The 20,154-nt window shown below is 39.8% G+C and overlaps 1 protein-coding gene across 1 annotated transcript; it reads right to left on the bottom strand.

Annotated features, from left to right (window-relative positions):
* Positions 1–334: 334 nt before the first annotated feature.
* klhl3 (kelch-like family member 3) lies at positions 335–19,952 on the bottom strand. The gene is made up of 15 exons (XM_067458008.1): positions 19,647–19,952; positions 18,979–19,101; positions 17,643–17,749; positions 16,954–17,075; positions 13,852–14,014; positions 13,620–13,729; positions 13,152–13,268; positions 12,901–13,050; positions 10,434–10,551; positions 10,162–10,359; positions 6,279–6,380; positions 5,933–6,061; positions 5,704–5,844; positions 2,147–2,290; positions 335–2,077 (listed from the first exon to the last, which is right to left on the bottom strand). The coding sequence occupies exons 1-15, from the start codon at positions 19,658–19,660 to the stop codon at positions 2,049–2,051; spliced, it is 1,767 nt and encodes a 588-aa protein (XP_067314109.1). The 5' UTR covers positions 19,661–19,952; the 3' UTR covers positions 335–2,048.
* Between the last annotated feature and the right edge of the window lie 202 nt (positions 19,953–20,154).

Here is a 20,154-nt window from a genome sequence, read left to right as displayed (position 1 = left end):
TTGATTTTATGTTTTTTTTTTTTTTAATTCAGCACTAGTTAAAAGATTACCGTGGGCGTAGTTTTATGTGTTTGAATCAGGTCTCCTCCGTTGGAGTAAAATTGGCTAAGCGCGCGCGTGTCCTGAAACTGCAGCCTCCGGTATTGAGGAGGAAATATAATATTAGCGTATATTTGAAGTTCGACGCGGTTGAAACCATAGACAGTAAAAGAAGGTTGAAACCTACAGTTGATTTCCCTTTCATCTTCTCTCGTGGCGACGCGCGACTGACCGCGGCCCTCCTGCGGCTGTTCATGAACTAGCAGACGCAACACATTAAAACATGGCAATCAAATTCTCTTAACAAAGCTTCATTTAATACATGTTTAGAAAGACTTTAACACCTTGTTCACAAACCACATTCGTGCATAATCCATAGATGATGCACCACACCGGAATGTCATGGTTTTAAGAGTTATGGATCATGATGTTTAATGGCAGCAGTTTTAACAGGCATAACACGAATTAAGCTCTGAACCACTGGGAACCAAAACAGTAGAAAGCAATGTTTTAATGCATAGTATGACTTTCATATCAATATATATCCAAATAAAAACAATTAAAAGGTAGGTTAGTGTGAACATCTGAGATGGGAATGTGGCCAGTCTGTTTTGTTAATTCTTAATCATTAACAACACAATTCAGTGACGCTTTACTGAGCATATAACTCAAGAACATTAGAAGACTTAATATTTTGAAAATAAAATAAACCAGTCTTCAAAAGTCCAATTCTGTTGAATCACAGATCCAAAATAGCCAGTGACCCAGCAGCCCATGTCAGGGCAGCGCAGGATAAATGGTGTACTTCCAAAAATATTTGCGATTGAAATCGAACTCTACTGAAAGCCAGTGCCATTCCAGTGAGCTGTTATTATTATAAAAACAAAGAGTCTGTGTGTCCAACATGGACGATTGCACACCAAACTGCATCATGAAAGAAAAAAAGCTTATGTACAAGTAACTAACATACAGTATAATCCATACGGTTATGAATTTGGCACATTAAGGTGCGGTCACATAGTTCTGCACACTTTCACGGGTAAAATCCAGTCATTTCAATAGGAATCCATGCAATCTGGAATTTTATGAGGACAAAAGATGTAACCTGCTTGGTTTGAAAGCGACCTCTGTGTGAGTTGTGCTTTATACATCACTACAGTACACGATATTTCGCAGACATGACGCTAATGCAGCCGCACCTTTACCCTGTGAGATTTATATGGTGTTCCTGATTAACATCCTCAATACTATATGGCACGAAAGCAGCTGGTTAAAACAACATATGAGCTTCCCATTAAAACTTTTCATACAAACATAAAACGAAGGATAGTTCTCCTAAAAATGAAAATGTTGTCATCATTTGACACCCATTGACTTCCGCGATACGACACTATTTGATTACCGAGATTCTTCAAGATGTCTTCTTTTGTGCTCAACGGAAGAAAGAAACTCATACAGGTTTGGAACATCGTGAGGGAGAGCTAAATTTTCACTTTTGGATGAACTATCCCTTTAAGTAACCCTGTAACCAAAACAACAGAAGTCAGTGATATCCAGTTTAAAGGGTGTCGTAAGCATTAGTGTTCTGTTTGACATCATCTGCGAGTCTCATAGTTCAGAGCGTTGTATGTCAGTAGTAAAGCAGATAGAGAGGCCTCTATTGGCACATTCTTCACCTGCACCCAGATCCCACAGCAGTCGGTCCGCACAGGGCGCAGGTCCCGTGGCCGTCCCGGCAGGTTCAGGCCTGTATTATAGACGAGGTCTCTTTTAATACTCGCTGTATGGGGTGACCGTGACCTCTCTGTTAATAGCAGAGCTAAATGGCACTTTCTGGAGACTGGGAGGGGTCAGGACTCGGCGTGTTTGTGTGTGTGGGTGGCAGTCAGGCTGTGAGATGCAGAGCTTCAGGCACCTGTCAGCATCTGGATTCTGCCTTAAATCACTGTCTGTCTGTCACAGCTCAGTCCTCGACGGGTGCGGAGAGGCCTGCCGCCCAGGGCTTTAAGTCATAATGACTTGTCAATAACGGACACTCCTGGAACGGAAGAGACAGCGGTTTAGTTCAGCTTCCGTTGTATATGGAGGTTGTAAGAGTGAAACAGACCTGCGTAGCTGCGGCCATTGCTCATGTTGGTGGGGATGAGACTCCATTTGTCAGCAGCAGGGTCGTAGTATTCTACAGAGGACAGGTTGCACGACCCGTCGTCTCCTCCGATCACATACAGTAAACCGCTTATGGCACACACTCCTAGAGACAAACACACTGAACTCAGGCCTTTCCCGTTCTTCCTTTAAAACATATTTTAGTAATCATCATAGATTAGGTATCATTTAAAAGCTTACGAACTCAAAATTCATCCTGAAATTGGACGACGTGTTACCATGGAAACAGTACTCTTAAATCCTCCCCTAGTGGACATATTACAACATTTATTTATTTACTACATTACAATCAAAACCTATTCTAATCTTGACAAACGCATATCGTCGGGAAGGTCTGAGTCAAGCTCAATTTAAGATTGAACATTGGTCTGAGGAGTCTGCTCTGTATTTTCTACTGCACAAGAGGCGTGATCATTGAGCATAAATTAAATGACGCTGTACCCAATCGATTTGTCCTTCAACCAATCAGACCACAAGTGGCGTGATCAACGGGTAACGACCCATCGCTTCTCTATCCGTCATTGTGTTAAACCTGCCAATAGTGCGCCAGTTGGATAAGCCAGTCAGTGAATGGTTCCCGCAAAAGTGTAATAGAAGCAGTAGAAATTAATGTTTCCAGACTGAAACTGAAAAAACTGAGACAAAATCCACAAGAATTGCGACATCTCCAAGACGCTTGACGCTTGTGGATTTTGTCCGTTTTTTCAGTTTCTTCATGTAATCCCAGACGGACTCGATGATGGTGAGATTAGATCTCCGTAGCCCCTTTCACACTGCACGTCGGACCCGCAATATTCCCGGAACATTGCCGGGTCGCCTTCTGTGTGAAAGCAACCACGTCCCGGAATTGATTACCGAATTCGACCCGGGTCGGGGACCTAGTAACATTGCGGTATTCGACCCGGGACGAGCGCTGTGTGAACAAAAGCCAAAACTAATGCCGCAACGTGTACGTAGTTATTGTGCGACTCCTAGAGCTTGTTTTTTCAATAATACAACCCTGCAGTGCCAGAAGAGCTAGTCGGTGTTTTAAACGCAGAGAGTGTTCGTATACAAAAGAAACTAAAATTAAACAAGCACAAATGTGCGCAAACTGGACACAGGTCGAGACCACGGAGCTCCTTACTATCCGCTATATACTATCCGTTATACGTCACATCAGGATGTCACGTGTCAACTCGACCCGGGACCGTTATGGGTTGTGTGTGAAAGAGCACATATTACGGTATTTCGCTGGCAGTGTGAATGGACCAAATCTAGCGGCCCGGGAACAAATGCCGGGTCGCATTATCCGTGTATTTGCCGGAATCGCAGTGTGAAAGGGGCATACAAAAAGGGGCATTCTTCATACAAAAATCTCACTGGAATAGATTATTACAATTAAAGAACAACTCCGGCAAATTTTTTAAGGCTATCTTGATCGTTATATCTTTGTGAGAGCAGTCTATAGAAAAAAAACCCGAACCGGATTGTTGCTTGCAACACGGAGTTATTACAGTTAATGCCCAGAGCCCCACCTCAGCTAAAACGGCAGCTTTGGGGGCATAAACGTAAAGGGTGTCTTTGTGCCTCTTAACAGACATAAAATGCAATTAAAATGTCGGTTCAACATGAACAGGTCCCTTACATGACAACGAGATGCGTTTAGCCACTTAGCCATAGTTTATATTCACCTGTTTTAGGCGGCTAGCTGTGTCTCTCGCTGAAGTCCCGTGGGAACTCCGTTGTAGCGGGAAAAAAAGGCAAATAGTCCAGTTGTGAAGAGCATTGTGTGTATGAAGAGGCTCTGCTCGTCGGTTCTCATTATTGAACGTGTCCGAGAGAAACGGTTTTCGACTCTGTACTGCTGATCCAAGGACTGCTGCTTGTTCAGTTACCCGCGCATGTTCAGTATCAGCGGCTCGTGAGTTCATCGGTTCTCTCAGCAAAACATCACTCAGTTCAGTGAACGTTTGGAGTTACAACATATAATTCAAGACATTCGTTTATTTCTATTTGGAGGGATAGAAATAAACTGTGGCCCTAGTGGCCAGTCAATGAATTGCAGTTTAAGTCACTTCTGTATTGGCTTCAAGTGAAACTGGGGGAGGTTGCTGCTTGGCAACAACCCTATAGTGTCTTATTCTGATTCAATTCATTGATAAACTTAAAATATGACATGAAAGACGATTAGGGACGGTTTATTAAGGTTAGGGAAAAATGCCCTTTATTAAAGAATTTTTTTATTTTATTTTTACTAGGGCCGGGACTCGATTAATAAAATGAATCTAATTAATTAGAGGCTTTGTAATTAATTAATCTAAATGAATCGCATTTTAATTGCATATAAATATTTGACCTGAGAACAATGAGAAGTAATTTTTCACATGGATTTTTAGTATACCATTGAATAATGACTGAATACATAAGCTTAATCAACAAAATATTGTTCATTTATTTCAGTCCTGCAGACCAGTGCAATGTTTGCCATTAAGTTTAGCAAAAACATATTTGTGATATTTGAGGCTCGATGTGCTGCGGTGATACGCAAATTCCTTGTTGTATAGCTTGCACACAACCATGCTCTTGTCGACGCTTCCATCCTTTCGTTTTTTAAAACAAAATTTCCCATCCACGGGGCCGTTCATGTTCACTATGGTTTGTTGTTGTCGTGACTCGTGAGCGCTAGTTGGTGTTCCAGTATAATCGGTCCGTCGAAACTCATTCATTGAAAAACGTTCCGTGGTGCAAAAATAAGTGTGGTTAAAATTGTGTTATTTACTTTTTTGCGTAATGAATTAACGTGTTAAAGTCCCGTAATTAATTAATCTTAATTAACGCGTTAAAGTCTCGGCCCTAATTTTTACAAATATCACAAATTAGCTGATAGAACACTGTTACCATCGATTTCATCACATTTTGGGACACTGCATGAAAAATGTGGGATGGAAATGCCAAGATGCTAATTTTTTATGCTCAGTTGAGCACATAAAAGACGTATAAGTTGGAGACATTTTTCTATCCGATAAAAGAGTGTTTTATCCGATCTTGTTGCACAGCATCTGAAATGCTGTTTTAGTCATTCTGAAACGCCTGAGCAAAGTCTGTTGTCGAAGGGGTTCATAATTCCTTCCTTTCTTACACAACCGCATTCCCAAACACCAGACATCCACCTCCAAAAGAATGCAAGATAACATGACCATGACGTCTGAGCTCTCTGAGGAGTAATATATTTATATGGACATTATATACATGGCTTCTCCTACTGCATCAACTTCCCTTTTTCGAAATGATATTTATCGCCAGTTTATCAGGAAGGGACGATTTTGTTCTCTTCGATTCAAATGTATTCCAATTTTGTTAGTTGTATTCTCCGTTTTGGATGGAAACAAAGCTACTGCTGTGAATATTGCTTCAGGATAAATTACATTTATACAATTACAATATTTTTTTACTTGAGTGAATGACCAATTTACTTGACATGGCCGCTCAAAGTTGAGCCCTGCTGTGTCTTCTCACCTGCATTCCTTCGGCACATGTTCATGTCGCACACCTGTCTCCAGGTGTTAGTGGCAGGATCATAAACCTCCACACTCTTCCTCACCAGAGGACCATCATGTCCACCTGCAGCATAGAGGTGTCCATTGAGCACTCCAACACCTCAACACAAACACAGACACAGCCAGTGAATACAGGAGATGTGAACTGAGCTCAGTGTAATTAAAATCATGTCCAAAGAGGAACTAACCAGCTCCACTGCGTCTAGTGCTCATGTCCGCCACATAGCACCACTTATTACTGACTGGGTTAAACTCCTCTACAGTACTCAAACACTGCCGAGACGCTCCATCATAACCTCCAACAGCATACAGTTTTCCTGTGCAATCATCAGACACACTGTGTGAAATCACTACAAAAAAAGAGTGTGCAAATGAACTATCGGTGAACTAATGTGCAAATTAACTCTCAGAGTTATAACAACAACACCCGAAAGGTAAAATGTTGTGAAATTGACTATTGCAAAATCATGCCACTTAAAACATTTTATTGTTGCATGCCAGATTGCTCAACACACACGTCCTCAAAAAGCTCACCGTCAACCACACCCACTCCAACACTGCTACGCCTGGTGTTCATGGGAGCCACAAACATCCACTCATTAGCCTTGGGGTTATACACCTCCACTGACGACAGACCTGCAGAGGGACAGAGAATCAGGCTGTGCTGTGCATGCGCTAACGACAACCACCCAAATGTAAAAATATAGTACAAATAATAAAATACACTACCATTCCATGAAGTATCTCATGCTCACCAAGGATGCATTTATTTGATCAACAATACAGTACAAAATGTCATATTAAATAAAACATTTAAATAAAAAAAGACATTAAAAAAAAGATTTTTTATTTCAATATAATGTAATTTATTTATGTGATGACAAATTGCATAATTTAATTAATTACAATAATTATTTGTAATTAATTACAATCTTTAGCGACACTTGATCCTCCGGAAATCATTCTAATGTGCTGATTTGCTGCTCAAACGGCAAAAACTTATTTTTATCATTACACATTTATTAGTACTGTCAACGTTGAAAACAGTTGCTGCTTGATATTTTTGAGGAAATTACACTCAACCCTCTACGCCAGGGGCGGGGAACGTTGATCCAGAAGGACCACTCTCTTGCAGAGTTTAGCTCCAACCCTGAAAAAAACACTCACCTGCCTGTAACTTTAAGCCTAGTTCACACTGCCCGATTTTTGCCCCGAATTTGAGTCGCCGACAGGTTTTGTGAAATCGCAGGCAAATGCCCGAGATCACAGGCAAATCGGTGCTCGTGCACGCGAGTGACAATCACGCAGTGTGAATAATCAAAGAGAATCGCTGAATGATCAGAGAGAATCGCTGACGAGTCGCCAACGCCGGTGAGATATTTGGCATGCTAAATATCTGGACCTGTCGGCGATTCAAACTCCTGCTGTGTGAACTGCGTCCTGACTGGAAATTACACCGACAGCCAATGAGAGAGTGAGATACAGGGCAGCAGGAGGTTCAGGGAGGAGTTATAGAGCAGAATTTCAGTATTTTAATAGATATATTTACAATTCTATCAAACAGAAACAAAGGCCAAACATTTGCACATCCAGCCACAGCAGCAGCAGCATTACAAAATTATTTATTTACCTCAAACTGTCTTTGCAGAACACAATCCTGGCTCCCTCTGTCTCTCCAATAATTTCTTCCGCCATAATCTTTTTTCTTTTTCTCCACAAATCAGCGCGCACACAATTTGAAGCAAACTTTGTGCAGTTTATCATTTTTAATAACAATTCCAAGTCTCGCTCGAGAACTCCGGTCTGACGCACGTGTGATCTCGCGTTGTTTACTTGTCACATCGCGGGTGTAATTGGGAAACGTAGTTTGCGCACCGGAGAGAGAGAGAGTTGTCGGCGATTCTGCCTCTTGTTCAGTCATGCAGTGTGAACTCCTCTGTCGTCAAACCATCGTGCAGTGTGAACACAGCAGTGACTGAATGATACCCCAGATAGTCATGCAGTGTGAAAAGAGCAGTGACCCGACGAGTTTGAAAATCGTGCAGTCTGAACTAGGCTTTAGTAATCCTGAAGACCTTGATTAGCTGCAGGTGTGTTTGATTAGGGTTGGAGCTAAACTCTGCAAGAGAGTGGTCCTTCTGGATCAACATTCCCTAACCCTGCTCTACGCATACCTTGGCAACAGAATCGCCATTGGCTAGTCAATTTTTTTCGTTTAATCACTAGAATAATATACTTTATTATATTATACTATTATACTTTTATACTTAATATACATTTTATACATACTTATTAATATACATACTTATTAAATACATTATATTTAATGATAGAACTTTAGTAATTAGAACTAAAACTGTTGGTAACATGTATGAATGAATATTTGTCATTTAACTGAATTTTGGACTGGTGGTGGTGCTTAAGATGTTGGTGCTTCTGTAAAAAAACACTAGATAATAGTAATATAATAAGATAATAATAATTCTACTACTAATAACAATATACAATGCACTAAGGATTGATTAGCTGTTGGGTTCATGAAAGCATTCGCTCGAACGGATTTGCTGAAATCAAAACAGGACAAGATAAGCGCCAGCCAATGATATTCCCGTTTGCGCAATAGTTCCACCCACTACCGGAAAAAAACGGCCTATCTTCTGCTTGTTCTTATAAGCTGAATAATTCTAAATGAACTCTGGTATTTTGACAGGAACATACAACAAAGAATATTGCTAACATGTAGAGCGTCGATTATGTGTGATAAGTCTCTCTCTCGTTTGTTTGTTAGAAACACACTCAGCAAAGTGACGGAGAGCTGCGCGCGTTCACACTAGACTTTACGGTACGTCGTCAGATGAGCTGAGAAACTCTCACGCGCTCAGTCAGAGTGTTCAGCGAGTAAAAATATATCTATGCTAAACTTATTCTTAACCTCTAACTCACACACACAGGCAAGTAAAATCTAACAATTTATCTAAGAAATATAATTTATTCGCCCAGAGTGAACATTTACTTGCATGTAGGGATACACCGAATCCAGGATTCGGGTTCGGCCGAATATTGGGCTTTTTGACTGGGTTCGGTTTCTGCCGAACCCTAGAATTTTTTCCCACCGAACCGAACCCGCTTGCACTACACGATACTGGTCGAACATGATGCCACGGTTGATTATGGCAACGTGTTTACTAGGTGCACCGTTCGAATGCAGTAGGCTGTAAGAGAGTGAAAATGGAACTTGTGAACAGAAAATGTGTTGTTTGGCAGTACTTTCAGTCACAAGAAGGCAATTCAAGTCAAGCTATATGTTCAATTTGCAATGCAGATTTGTCTCGTGGTGGCAAGAACCCTAAATAATAGCTGCTGGATGTCCGGTTCGCAAACGAATCATTCTTTTTAACCGGATCTTTTTAGTGATCCGGTCGAACTCGTTCACCAAATCGGACTGAATCGTTCTAAACGGTTCGCGTCGCAAATCAGCGCTAGTTACTATAGTTACTCACTTTCTGACATGAGTGACAGTCCCTCAGACTAGAAATAAAGTATATGTTGTAACTCCAACAGTTGACTGAACTGAGACATGTTTTGCTGTGAGAACCGGTGAGCTGAGATACTGCATGCGTGATAACGTCGTCTTGAACAGAACTGTTTCTCTCGGAGTGGGACGGCTGCTGTTTCTCTCGGACAACGGATGCTGATAATATATGAGCACGGGTGAACCAAGGATTTGTGTAAATGTATGTTATGACAATGTAAGTTTATTTAATCTGTGTAAAACATCAGTGTTTGCGCGACAGTGGCTGTATTGAGTGCTTTTGCAAAACATGAATTAAAAAACGTATCTAAGATGATGATGATTACAATAATAATTATTACTGTACTAAGTTTTGATTACAAATACATTAGATGAATGTGTTTGAATGTATTTTCATCCGCCCCTATGATAGAAATGACGTCATTACGTAAGGACGTAAAAGAAGCGGTGATCCATTTTTTTTGTGCATTAAGGAATCTACAGACAGCAATACGGCACAGTCATCCTGGCATAATGTTGCCTTTTTTATTAAATTAAATAAAAAATACACTGCTGTGAACGTTGTTTATGTCATTAATGTGTTTACTGTGATAATGGACTGAGGATGAGAGTTGGATTCGGTATTCGGTTTCGGATTCGGCAGAATCTTAACCAGTGGATTCGGTATTCGGCCGGACCTCAAAAGGTGCATCCCAAAAGGTGCATCGGTGCATCCCTACTTGCATGCCACCTACATATGAAATATTTCATATGGTTATAAATGTCTTTACTGTCATTTTGATTATTATAATGCCTCCTTGCTGAATAAAATCATTTCTTGAGAAAAAAAAATCTGTTGAACTGTAGTGTATGAATAATCCTGAAATACATTTTTCAAAGATATACCTGTACTCCCATCGAAGCCCCCGACAGCATACAGCAGGTCCCCCAGTACAGCTGCTCCTAAAGTGCTGCGGCGCTCCTGCATGCTGGGGACCGTGCTCCACTGATCCTTCAGCCCATCGTACACATCCACCGTCCGCACACGCAGAGAGCCGTTAAATCCCCCCACAGCATACACCTTACCGGCCATATACACCACACCTATAAACACCGACAGGGAGTAAGACCAAGAGAAGAGCACACACCGAGTCATGAGAAACAGAATAGAGAGCAACCTGCTCGACAGCGTCTGGATGGTAAGTCAGCCACCTGGTACCAGCGGTCCTCTTGAAAGTCATAGCACTCCACACTGCGGATGGCTTTAGGTGCCTGACCCCCAACGACCATCATCACCTGCAAGGTTCAAAACACAAATCAATCCATTTTCCCTAACTATCTTCACAAGAGGGTCAAACTCATCAAGGGCTTCAGACTGACTAAGATAGTCAAAAATGTATCAAATGATTGATGTTTGGTCATCGTTTTGGACTGCTGCCTTAAACTTGAGAACGTGACAGAATGACAAGTCCGGTGTGCGATTCCTGTGAGATGTCCTGGGCACACTGTGTGACTGGAGCCCCAGGAGATGAGGCCCTTTTTCCACTCACTCCAGTGTGAACGGATTGGCTTCAATAATCTGAATTTAGTTTGCTGATTTTTTTGAGGGAACAGCTGATCACTTAATGAATTGACAGCCCGTACGCAAATCTTAAATTGAATCGATTACTATTTATTAAACATTATTTTTGGAGTGAGTGATAAAAAGAATATAAATGTTGATCTAAAATAGGCATCTGCAAACAATGATTGACTATTGTAAAGGTGAAAGACATTAAATGATTCGGAATCGGATTTACTAAAATATCTATTCAAACCATGGTTGCCAGATTGCATATTTTGATAATCTGGTTTAATTCTGATATTTTTGTTTTGGCTAGAAAAAGTTCTGAATGGCTGGTAAATTAATTTAGTAGCCAAATTTGCTGGGGAGTTAATTTCAAACCCTGAAGGTGGCGTTCTAAGATGAAAAATCTTGATTTTCCATGACTAAAACCGACAGACAACAACGAAGCAACACCAATGTCATTAAACGATAACTGTGACTAGCCTATATCAACATGGAATACCATTGAACCAAAAAGACATACTCAAATGTACTAAGTTTATATTTGTTGATTAAAAAAGGAGCCAAAAAGTTACAGACTGTTCAACAAGCTTTTATATTTGTGGTTGCCACATTTCAAGATTTTAAATATCTTAAGAGCTTTTCTTTTAAAAGGGAACATTTTCTGCTTGGTGTTTAACTTAATATTTGCAATCTGGCAATCATGTGCACTCTCTCTCTCTACAAGCGTGGATGATTTCAAAGCTCAGTAAGCACTGACAAACAACAAAGCTTCAGCAATCAGCAAAAGAAAGGAGTTCAGCAATCTCATGAGATATTTTGCTTAAATGAAACAAGTGTCATCAGTCAATCTGTGTTCCTTGCACTGTTTGCTGCGATTAAATCTGTGATCAAACTTTCTCAGTGATGAACTGTAATAAATGCAAACATGGATCGAGACTATATTGTTTGCGATGGTGGTTGCTCAATAAATGCACTTATGCAACCTCTATGTGAAAATAAAAAAACACTTTCTGCTGTTGTTTTAATAGGACATTTTAGAATTACTATTAGAAATGTAACCATTTTAATTGTCTTTTTAAAGTTTCTTGTTTGCATAATGTAGAAAAGTGTGTTTATTTATATGATAAATAGCCTATAATATATCAGGAAACTAGATGAGGTAAACATAAACCATGTGTATGAGTTGACATTCTCTTTATTTGTGCATATATATATATATCTATCTATCTATCTATCTATCTATCTATCTATCTATCTATCTATCTATCTATCTATCTATCTATCTATCTATCTATCTATCTATCTATCTATCTATCTATCTATCTATCTATCTATATATATATATATATATAGATAGATAGATAGATAGATATATAGATATAGATATTTATATATGCACAAATAAAGAGAATGATATCAAATCCTCAAATGATAAACTTTGTGATTATAATTATGTGCAAAAGAATTGTTATAATCAATTTAACCAATATTCAGGCATGTAGAAAACATCACTAATTGACTAAAACTAGACAAATTCCCAGACATTTAGTCGATTAAAACTTGTCTAAACAAAAACGGGACTAAAAGGTTGACTAAATATGACACAGGAATATGAGTACATTTAAAAACAGCTGATACAATTAACACCAACACAACAAACAAATAAGTTGAACTGGTTATTTTTAATGAGTCTGCCAAAAAAAAAGCAAGTTCACTTCTGCATAAATCTGAAAAAACTGCTTGCCAAACTCATATTTAAAATAACATGTTTCAAATCAGCAATAAATTCTGACATGAAATTCTTCATAAACATTGTTTCTTCTGCTCATATAGCATGTAAAAAAACACATTTTAACTGATTGGCTCTGTTATTTAGAAAGCGGGATGTGTTTTGTCATGCTGTGTTTTGCACTTTCATCTCATTCATAGTAATTACAGAACAGCCTCAAGCTTTCTTGTGGTTAGCAGATTAAATGACTTACTGAAACCATTATAAAGAACTAGTAAGTTCACCCAAACGTGCCTCTGTACTGTATGTTTTGAAGTGAATCTTTGTGTTGTCAGTATATTAATACCTTAGGCAGACTGACTGGTGTGCGCGGTCTGGTTCTGTCAGTCTTTATAAGGTGTCGCTGGTCTGCAGGTAAAAGGTGGTACTTCATCGCTTCAATGAGAAAGTCCTTACAAGTGTTGTTGTTTTTTATTAAGGGCTCCTCCTCTACAATCTGTACGAATACACATATAAATCCTAAAAATAATGCTAAAAGACAACCAGAAATGAAATCACAAATATAGAAAGCTCGCTATAAAAACCGAGTAGTCATACCTGAACAAGGTAATCTCTGGACAGCAAGGGCAGTCGAACATGTTCCATGAGTTTAGGCATGTGCTCCAAACGGGCCTCCTTATCCTGCTTTATCCAGGTGATCATGGCTTCAAAAACCTGGGGGTGTAACAGACCAGAATAAAGTGAACTATATGTTTCTCTGCATATTGTATGAGTGCAGCTCATAGCCACAGCAGGGCTGGCCGCTATCCTTACAGCTCAAATAACAATGAGGCATCTGACAGGTGACAGCTGCCATCAAGTGGGTGTGTGAGCGCAGACTGGAGACGCAAGTTACTCGTAAGCAGAGAACAGCTAATACGGTGTGACTGACAGATGGCTTGTCGTCTCCTTCAGCGTCACACACCAACATGCATGCAAAAACCATCCATCAATTCAAAACAGGCTCTGTGATGAGAACAGTTAGAAAAAACAACAACTAGGTAAATTAACTAAGTAATGAGTTACCTTCTCTTCAGTGAACACGGTCAATTTGTCACTGGAGATCAGACTGCACACCTGCTGCAAGGAAAGGGCCATGAACTCCTCTCCGACCATGACATCTGTGAAGTGCTGCTCTGTTTGAAACAAGCAAACACGTTTAAAAACTGTATCTTAACATAAAAGTGCTTATTTGTGGGTTGCTTAATCGACTAGCTGTTTGCCATCCCACAATGACTCAACAAAGAAGAGAGCTCACCAGCATAAGCGTGGGCCTGGCTGAGCAGTCCTGTGCAGGCGTGAAGGTCAGCGAATGCCCGGATGCCCAGGCAGTTGGTGGGGTGGAGCTGCATCTGCAGGAAGTCACAGCAAACCTGACGAACATCCATCAACTGCAGCAGGCTGGCAGCCGGGAGTAACACCTGAACACAGCAGGAATAACACAGAGATGAAAACACACCACACACACTATACAGTAACCAGCCAGCCAGCGAACCACATTCATCATGACTAACCAGTAAAGGTCTCTGTGCACCTCTCTGGTTTGGGTCAGTCACCATATCAGAAGTAAGTAGATTGCAACGGACTGTTAGGACAGCTGAGAGGACAATTGGTGTGTACCTGTCCAACCTTCAGGACGGGTACATCTCCAGAGTGAAGAAACGGCCAGGAAACATCATCACGGACCCCGCTCAACCAGGCCACATTCTGTTTGTGATCTCTGTGCACTGGAACATCCAGGCAGGCACAAGAACGATTTTTTTCCCACAAGCCATCTCCACCTTGAACTACTGTCTACCTGTTTTGACTATATATTTTGGTGTTTACACATTCAAATTCAATTCAATTAGAAAGGACGCAGTATATGACTGTTACCAATCAAATTAAAATAGTTACCTTTAAAATGAAAAGTACCCCATGATTTACCCACCCTCAAGCCATCCTACTGTAGGTGTTTGACTTTCTTCTTTCTGATGAACACAATCAGGTTCAGAGTTATATTAATAAATATCCTAACGCTTCCAAGCTTTATAATGGCAGTAATGGGGGCCATTGAGTTTGAAGTTCAAAAAAACACATCCATCTTACACTTTCTGCGCAAGTTGAATACGAAAGGCGGTCTGGCGGAAGTTAAATATTTTACTTTATAAAGTTGTAAATATGGATATTTTTTTTATTACAAAACCCCATCGATTTGCTTTAAGGACTTTATTAACCTCCGGAGCCGTGTGGAGTACATTTATGATGGATGGATGCACTTTTTTGAGCTTCAAACACAATGGACCCCGTCAATGCCATTATAAAGCTTGGAAGCGTCAGGATATTTGTCTGAAAAAAGAAAGTCATATGCACCTAGGATGACTTGAGGGTGAGTAAAACATGGGGTAACTATCATTTTAAAGTAAACTACTCCTTTAAATCGGCATTAATATATTCACACTGCATTTACTATTACATACATAATGCTATACATAGTTTTAATTCAATATTTAAATATGAAATGATTTCTAATTTTAACTTTTTAGTTAAAAGGTACTTTAAACATGAAATTAAAACTGCCAGTGGCAGCAATAATGAGTGAGTCATTCATTTAACCGATTTGTTCAGCTGATTCATTCAGGAACAAAGCTAGTGACCGTCTTTATTGAACGGGTCATTGAATCAGTAATTAAACTGATTTGTTCAAACTGCAAATTCATTAAAAAACGAATAACTGCTGTCTGTTGCCCAGAGACTGTTCTGTTGTGTTCATTTTAAAATTTTGTTGGCGAAATGAGGAAAAACAACCAATATTGTGTCTCACAATATAAAATGTAACTCACAATGATAACTTATCATGGTAAAAGGCCCCTATTAGGATAGTCTTGTGGGTCATTATTTTGAATAATGACGTGCACCGAGCGCTCTCTTCTCTCCGTCATAAGTAGACAAGCCCCTTACTGCTGATTAGCTACAAATTTGTTTATGCACTCGGCCCGAGTCCATTTGGTAAAGCTGATTTGAAATAACACTTACCCCACCTTTAACTGATGTATCAAATAAATTATCACATTTCCAATCGTGCTTATTTTAGGAAAAGGCACTCTAGCTTGTGTAATAAAATAGACCATAATGGGTCCTGCACACGGTGCGATTTTTCAAAATCCTTTGCGAATGTCCCTTGTCAGACTGTACGAACATGATCCCCGATGGTCGCCATGTCACACTGTAAGATCTTAGTTGGCATTAATGTCAGACTGAACGATAGTGAAGGCGCGCTAAAAACGGACGTGCACAAGAAAACTCGTCCGGAGTTTTATATCATCAATGAATGACGCGTTCGGTAACAGTGAGCTGCATTACACACGGGACTGAAAAGCTGGCTACAAAGAAATCTCTAGCTCTCGTTTTGGACATAGTTTGTCTTGAAAAACGGAGATATTTGACTGTCGTCTTAGGAGAAGTCACACTGCAGGATTGTGTGCCAAATCTTCTGACACTGACAGAATTTCGTCTGAGGTAAAATGTGATTGCAGCGCTCATTAATCGGCTGCCGGTGAACATGTCAAACTAACAACCAAAGACGTCAGATTTTAGCCTAGGATCAGAGGAATCTTTTAGGATTTGCTAAATTTGTCTCAGACGGCCAAATCGTGGCCAAAATCGCACAGTGTACATCCGGCTTAACTACATCATATAGTATAAATATAAAGACAAAAACTCATCTGGAAAAAAATGTCCAAGTATCTTAAATTTTGTGGGGCATACAACTGCATACATCATGCTGAGAAAATGTGAATGAAATTATGAAAACAAATTAATCTAACCCAGCATCAGCTACTTAACATAAAAGCAATGGCCACAAAGAAGAAGAAGACGGCTACACAATGTGCAGATGCTCTTTTCCAATTCATTAGCCCCTTTCTTCCGAGAAAAGGGATGGAAATGGCTTTATAGGGAAATTTAACATAGATAGCATATCCATGGACCAATTAAGCCATAAACAGCCGCTAACCCCACTGGAGCATCTGCCCATCCTCTCCAAAAACTAGGCCACTTCACACTGCTCCAGCACAAATTGAATGAAACTTCTCAGATCATCTGTTTTCCTCTGCTGTATTCTATACACCTAAACAAAAGGCCCAAAAAACAAACAACAGAACACACTGGGACAATCGAGCACCAACACAAAGGGCAAAGTGCACATCACAGAAAACTTCCTCTACCGCTCTGCTCATTTCCTCTGCTAATAATGAGAGGAAATGCCCTCCCTCTCAGCACTCATAACAGAGCCGCGAGGACCAGAACTCCAGAGGCAGAGAGAGCAACCAGCCTTTACACAAGAAGCGACAGTACAGTACATTCATGTGCCTCGACTTACCTGAACATTATCCTCAGACACTTCTATCTCAGCGGTGTAGATATAATCCACCAGCTTTAAGAGCGTCTGTCCATCAACATCCCTGATCTCGACATGGTGAGCCTTGCTTTCACTCATGTCACCTAGACACATCAATCACAACACAGAATCAGAGAGCATGAGCATTACACGTACAGATCCAGCAAACTCTCAATCCAAGATCTAAAAGATAAAATGTTGAAAATGAGATTTAAACAATCTGAATGTTTATAATTTGCAGGGACACTTTATAATCACCTAAATGTCCCTCGTAAAGCTGCAAATATCTTGCAAACAATTAGGTGTCTGCATTCAATAAAGGGTTAGTTCACCCAGAAAGGAAAATTATCATCCTTTATTCACTCTCAGGGTTGTTCTAACCCTTCTTCCATGGAAACATTAACTATGAAGATATTCCATGGAAGATATTAACTATGAACCAAAAACTTTTGCTTACCAGCATTCTTCATAATAACGAATAATAATAAAAGTTTTAGTTTTTTCCCAGCTTTGAAAGGTCATGGGGGTGAGTAAACAATTTTAACTTTTTACTTCCTAAATCATAATTATAGATCCTCTGTGGCTAAGTATTGGAGGACATCAGTGTGCATTGTGGGACATGTTGCTCCCATCAGTGTAAGATGGCATTATGATGTGTATATAAAGAGTACCTGTGAACATGGCACAGAAGTAAGGACTGCAGGACGCCAACACTACTCTGTGTGCTGGTACTTCCACTTCACCCGCCACCAGCAGAACGTCACAAAGCATCCTCCTACTGTGATTATAAAGAAACATTAAAGAAAACTGAGGATTCTAGACCAAGGGCAGTTTCTCCCAAAAGTATCATAAACCTACACAGGCTGTATAATCATTGGTGTCAATGGTCTGTACGATCTACTTTGGGTGTGTTCACACCTGACATGTTTTTATTTTTATTCAAAGTAACCGTGGTGTGATTGCCCTATTAGTGCCGTTCATTTGAAAAAGTGTGAGCGCTTCCAAGCAAACTCTGGTGGGGTTCAAATGAACCAAAAACAGGACATGATGTTGCAAGATTTGACCCTAAAAAGGACAGAATTCTCACACATAGGCCTACCTGTTCTTTATCATAGTCACAATGTTACCCATCACAGATCGGTACAGGCATCAAAAGCCATCTCCTCGCAGCAGATATTTGTTTGTGCGTGACGGAGCGATTCCTGCCACTCTTTTGACTCTTAACACATTTTATAAACTCTTTTTTAAGTTCTCAGCTGCTCAAAATAGCATAATTTGTAGGCTACATCCATACAACGAGTTCATTTAGCCCAGAGCACAGCATTGTTTTGGATGTTCAGTAAATTCCGCCCTGAAATATATGTAATAAAAGCTGAACAATCAGGATATGAACATATTCCTATGCCTTTAGGTTTAGTTACTTTAGGTTCGGTTTTAAGATGCAAATGTGAAGGCTAAAGGCCTTTAGACCAGGACTAAATGTTTTTTTGGTCTAGACCAAACAAACCAAACTACAAATGTGAACACACCCTTAGACCCACAATACTTTCTGGGAAATTAAGCATACACAATCGATAATTAACTCAAGTATAGTCATATTTAGCACTTTTCACAACACAAAATGTTTAAACGAGGCTTTACAAAAAAAAATATGTTTATTTTAATATCTTCATTACATGTAGTCATATTTAGCACATTAGAGCTTGGCGGGAATATAGCTTGTGCTAAATATGACTACATGGAATGTATTTTCACAATTGCTTGTATTGTGACAATACAAGCAATCAAACAGTTGAAATATGCTATATAGTAGGCATATACATGTAAAGTTGATTACACTTGTATATCCAACTTTATATATAAATCTGGGTGATAATAGTTACATTTTGTGACAAAATAAAAACTAAAAAGACAACTTCAATATCATAACCAAATGTTTAAAAATGTCCCCATTATATGGTGGTTGCCCCAATAACACGAGCCGAGGTGCTGAGTAAATTTACCAACCTTCTCAAGTCATTCATAAGACGAAAGGCTTTCCTCATGTGTGTTTGACTGAAGGTGTGCGACCCTGGGTCTTTGGCATCCTCCTGCGAATCCAAACTGGGCAGAGGACAAGGGACTCCATATCTAATGAATGAAACAAAAGGATATCTGCAACTAATGTTTAATAACACTAATGTTCTACCACCATTACACTCTAAAATAACGGATTCTTTGCTCTTAACACAAACTTGTTTCGCATGACAGCTTCACCTCACATTTCCTCGCCTGATACAGATGATGATACAGGATGATAAAACCAGTATAAAACCACATCAGTGTTACCGCACGAGATTAGCACTAGATTACTAGTTTAAATGTCTCGTCGACTGCTAACACAGCAATATTTCAAACGTTAACGAAGATGTTTAATTAACATCTTACATATAAAACAAACATGAAGTATAATTTTATCTGCTTAATTCGCATAAGGTATATTAAATGAATGCACAACATACCGCTAGCAATTTAGCTGCTACATATAGTAAAAGCAATAGAAAATGCGGTCTCTGGGTCATTTTACGGTTCAAATAACAACTTTATCGGTTACAAATCACGTCTGTTTCCTCTGTACCAAAACATTTGTTAGTTAAATAGATCTCCTTTCTCCCAACCGGTTCCAACACACTTACCCGTCACAGTCCATTTCTGAGCAGTATCGCGCTAGGCAGTTGGCTAAAGTTAGCTTGCTACATTATTTTCGTGCGGGTTTTGTAAGTCTCAGGTGTTTTTTATTGACGTTAGAGGTCGTTTAAAGCTTCAAGTTGAGTGCCGAATGTTTTCATCTGTCTGTTACGTGGCCAGTGCTGTCTCTGATGAGATGGCCGTGGTTGTTTATCTGACAGGATAGCAGCACACAGCTATCGCTGGGCTCATTTGACTTTACACCCGAGAACGTCGTAATGGTCCTCCATCATCAGCGCGTTGCCTGGCAACAGTGATACAATCGCTCCAGTCACCAAGGTCACTCATTGGCCCAGTCACCCAAGTGCACTAACATGCTTTTGTGCTCATCATCAGCTATATAGAAAAGGTTAATCATTTATAGGATTATAGTTTAAAGCCAAGTAAATGTTCCTCGTTGTTCACTTTTTTTCCCCCAATCTACAAGACAACATTTTTGCATTTAAACCTTAATAA

This window comes from Pseudorasbora parva, chromosome 11 (assembly GCF_024679245.1).
Source record: "Pseudorasbora parva isolate DD20220531a chromosome 11, ASM2467924v1, whole genome shotgun sequence".
NCBI lineage: Eukaryota > Metazoa > Chordata > Actinopteri > Cypriniformes > Gobionidae > Pseudorasbora > Pseudorasbora parva.
Note: the sequence above shows the minus strand (reverse complement) of the source record. Positions and strands in the feature narration are given on the sequence as shown.

Bases quoted from the DNA above. Each gene is read 5' to 3' on its own strand.
- klhl3 (XM_067458008.1), bottom strand. The intron at 14,015-16,953 runs GTAAGTCGAGGC...TGCTGTGTTCAG, and splicing joins TGTCTGAGGATAATGTTCAG to GTGTTACTCCCGGCTGCCAG. The intron at 5,845-5,932 runs GTTAGTTCCTCT...GTTTGTGTTGAG, and splicing joins CACTAGACGCAGTGGAGCTG to GTGTTGGAGTGCTCAATGGA.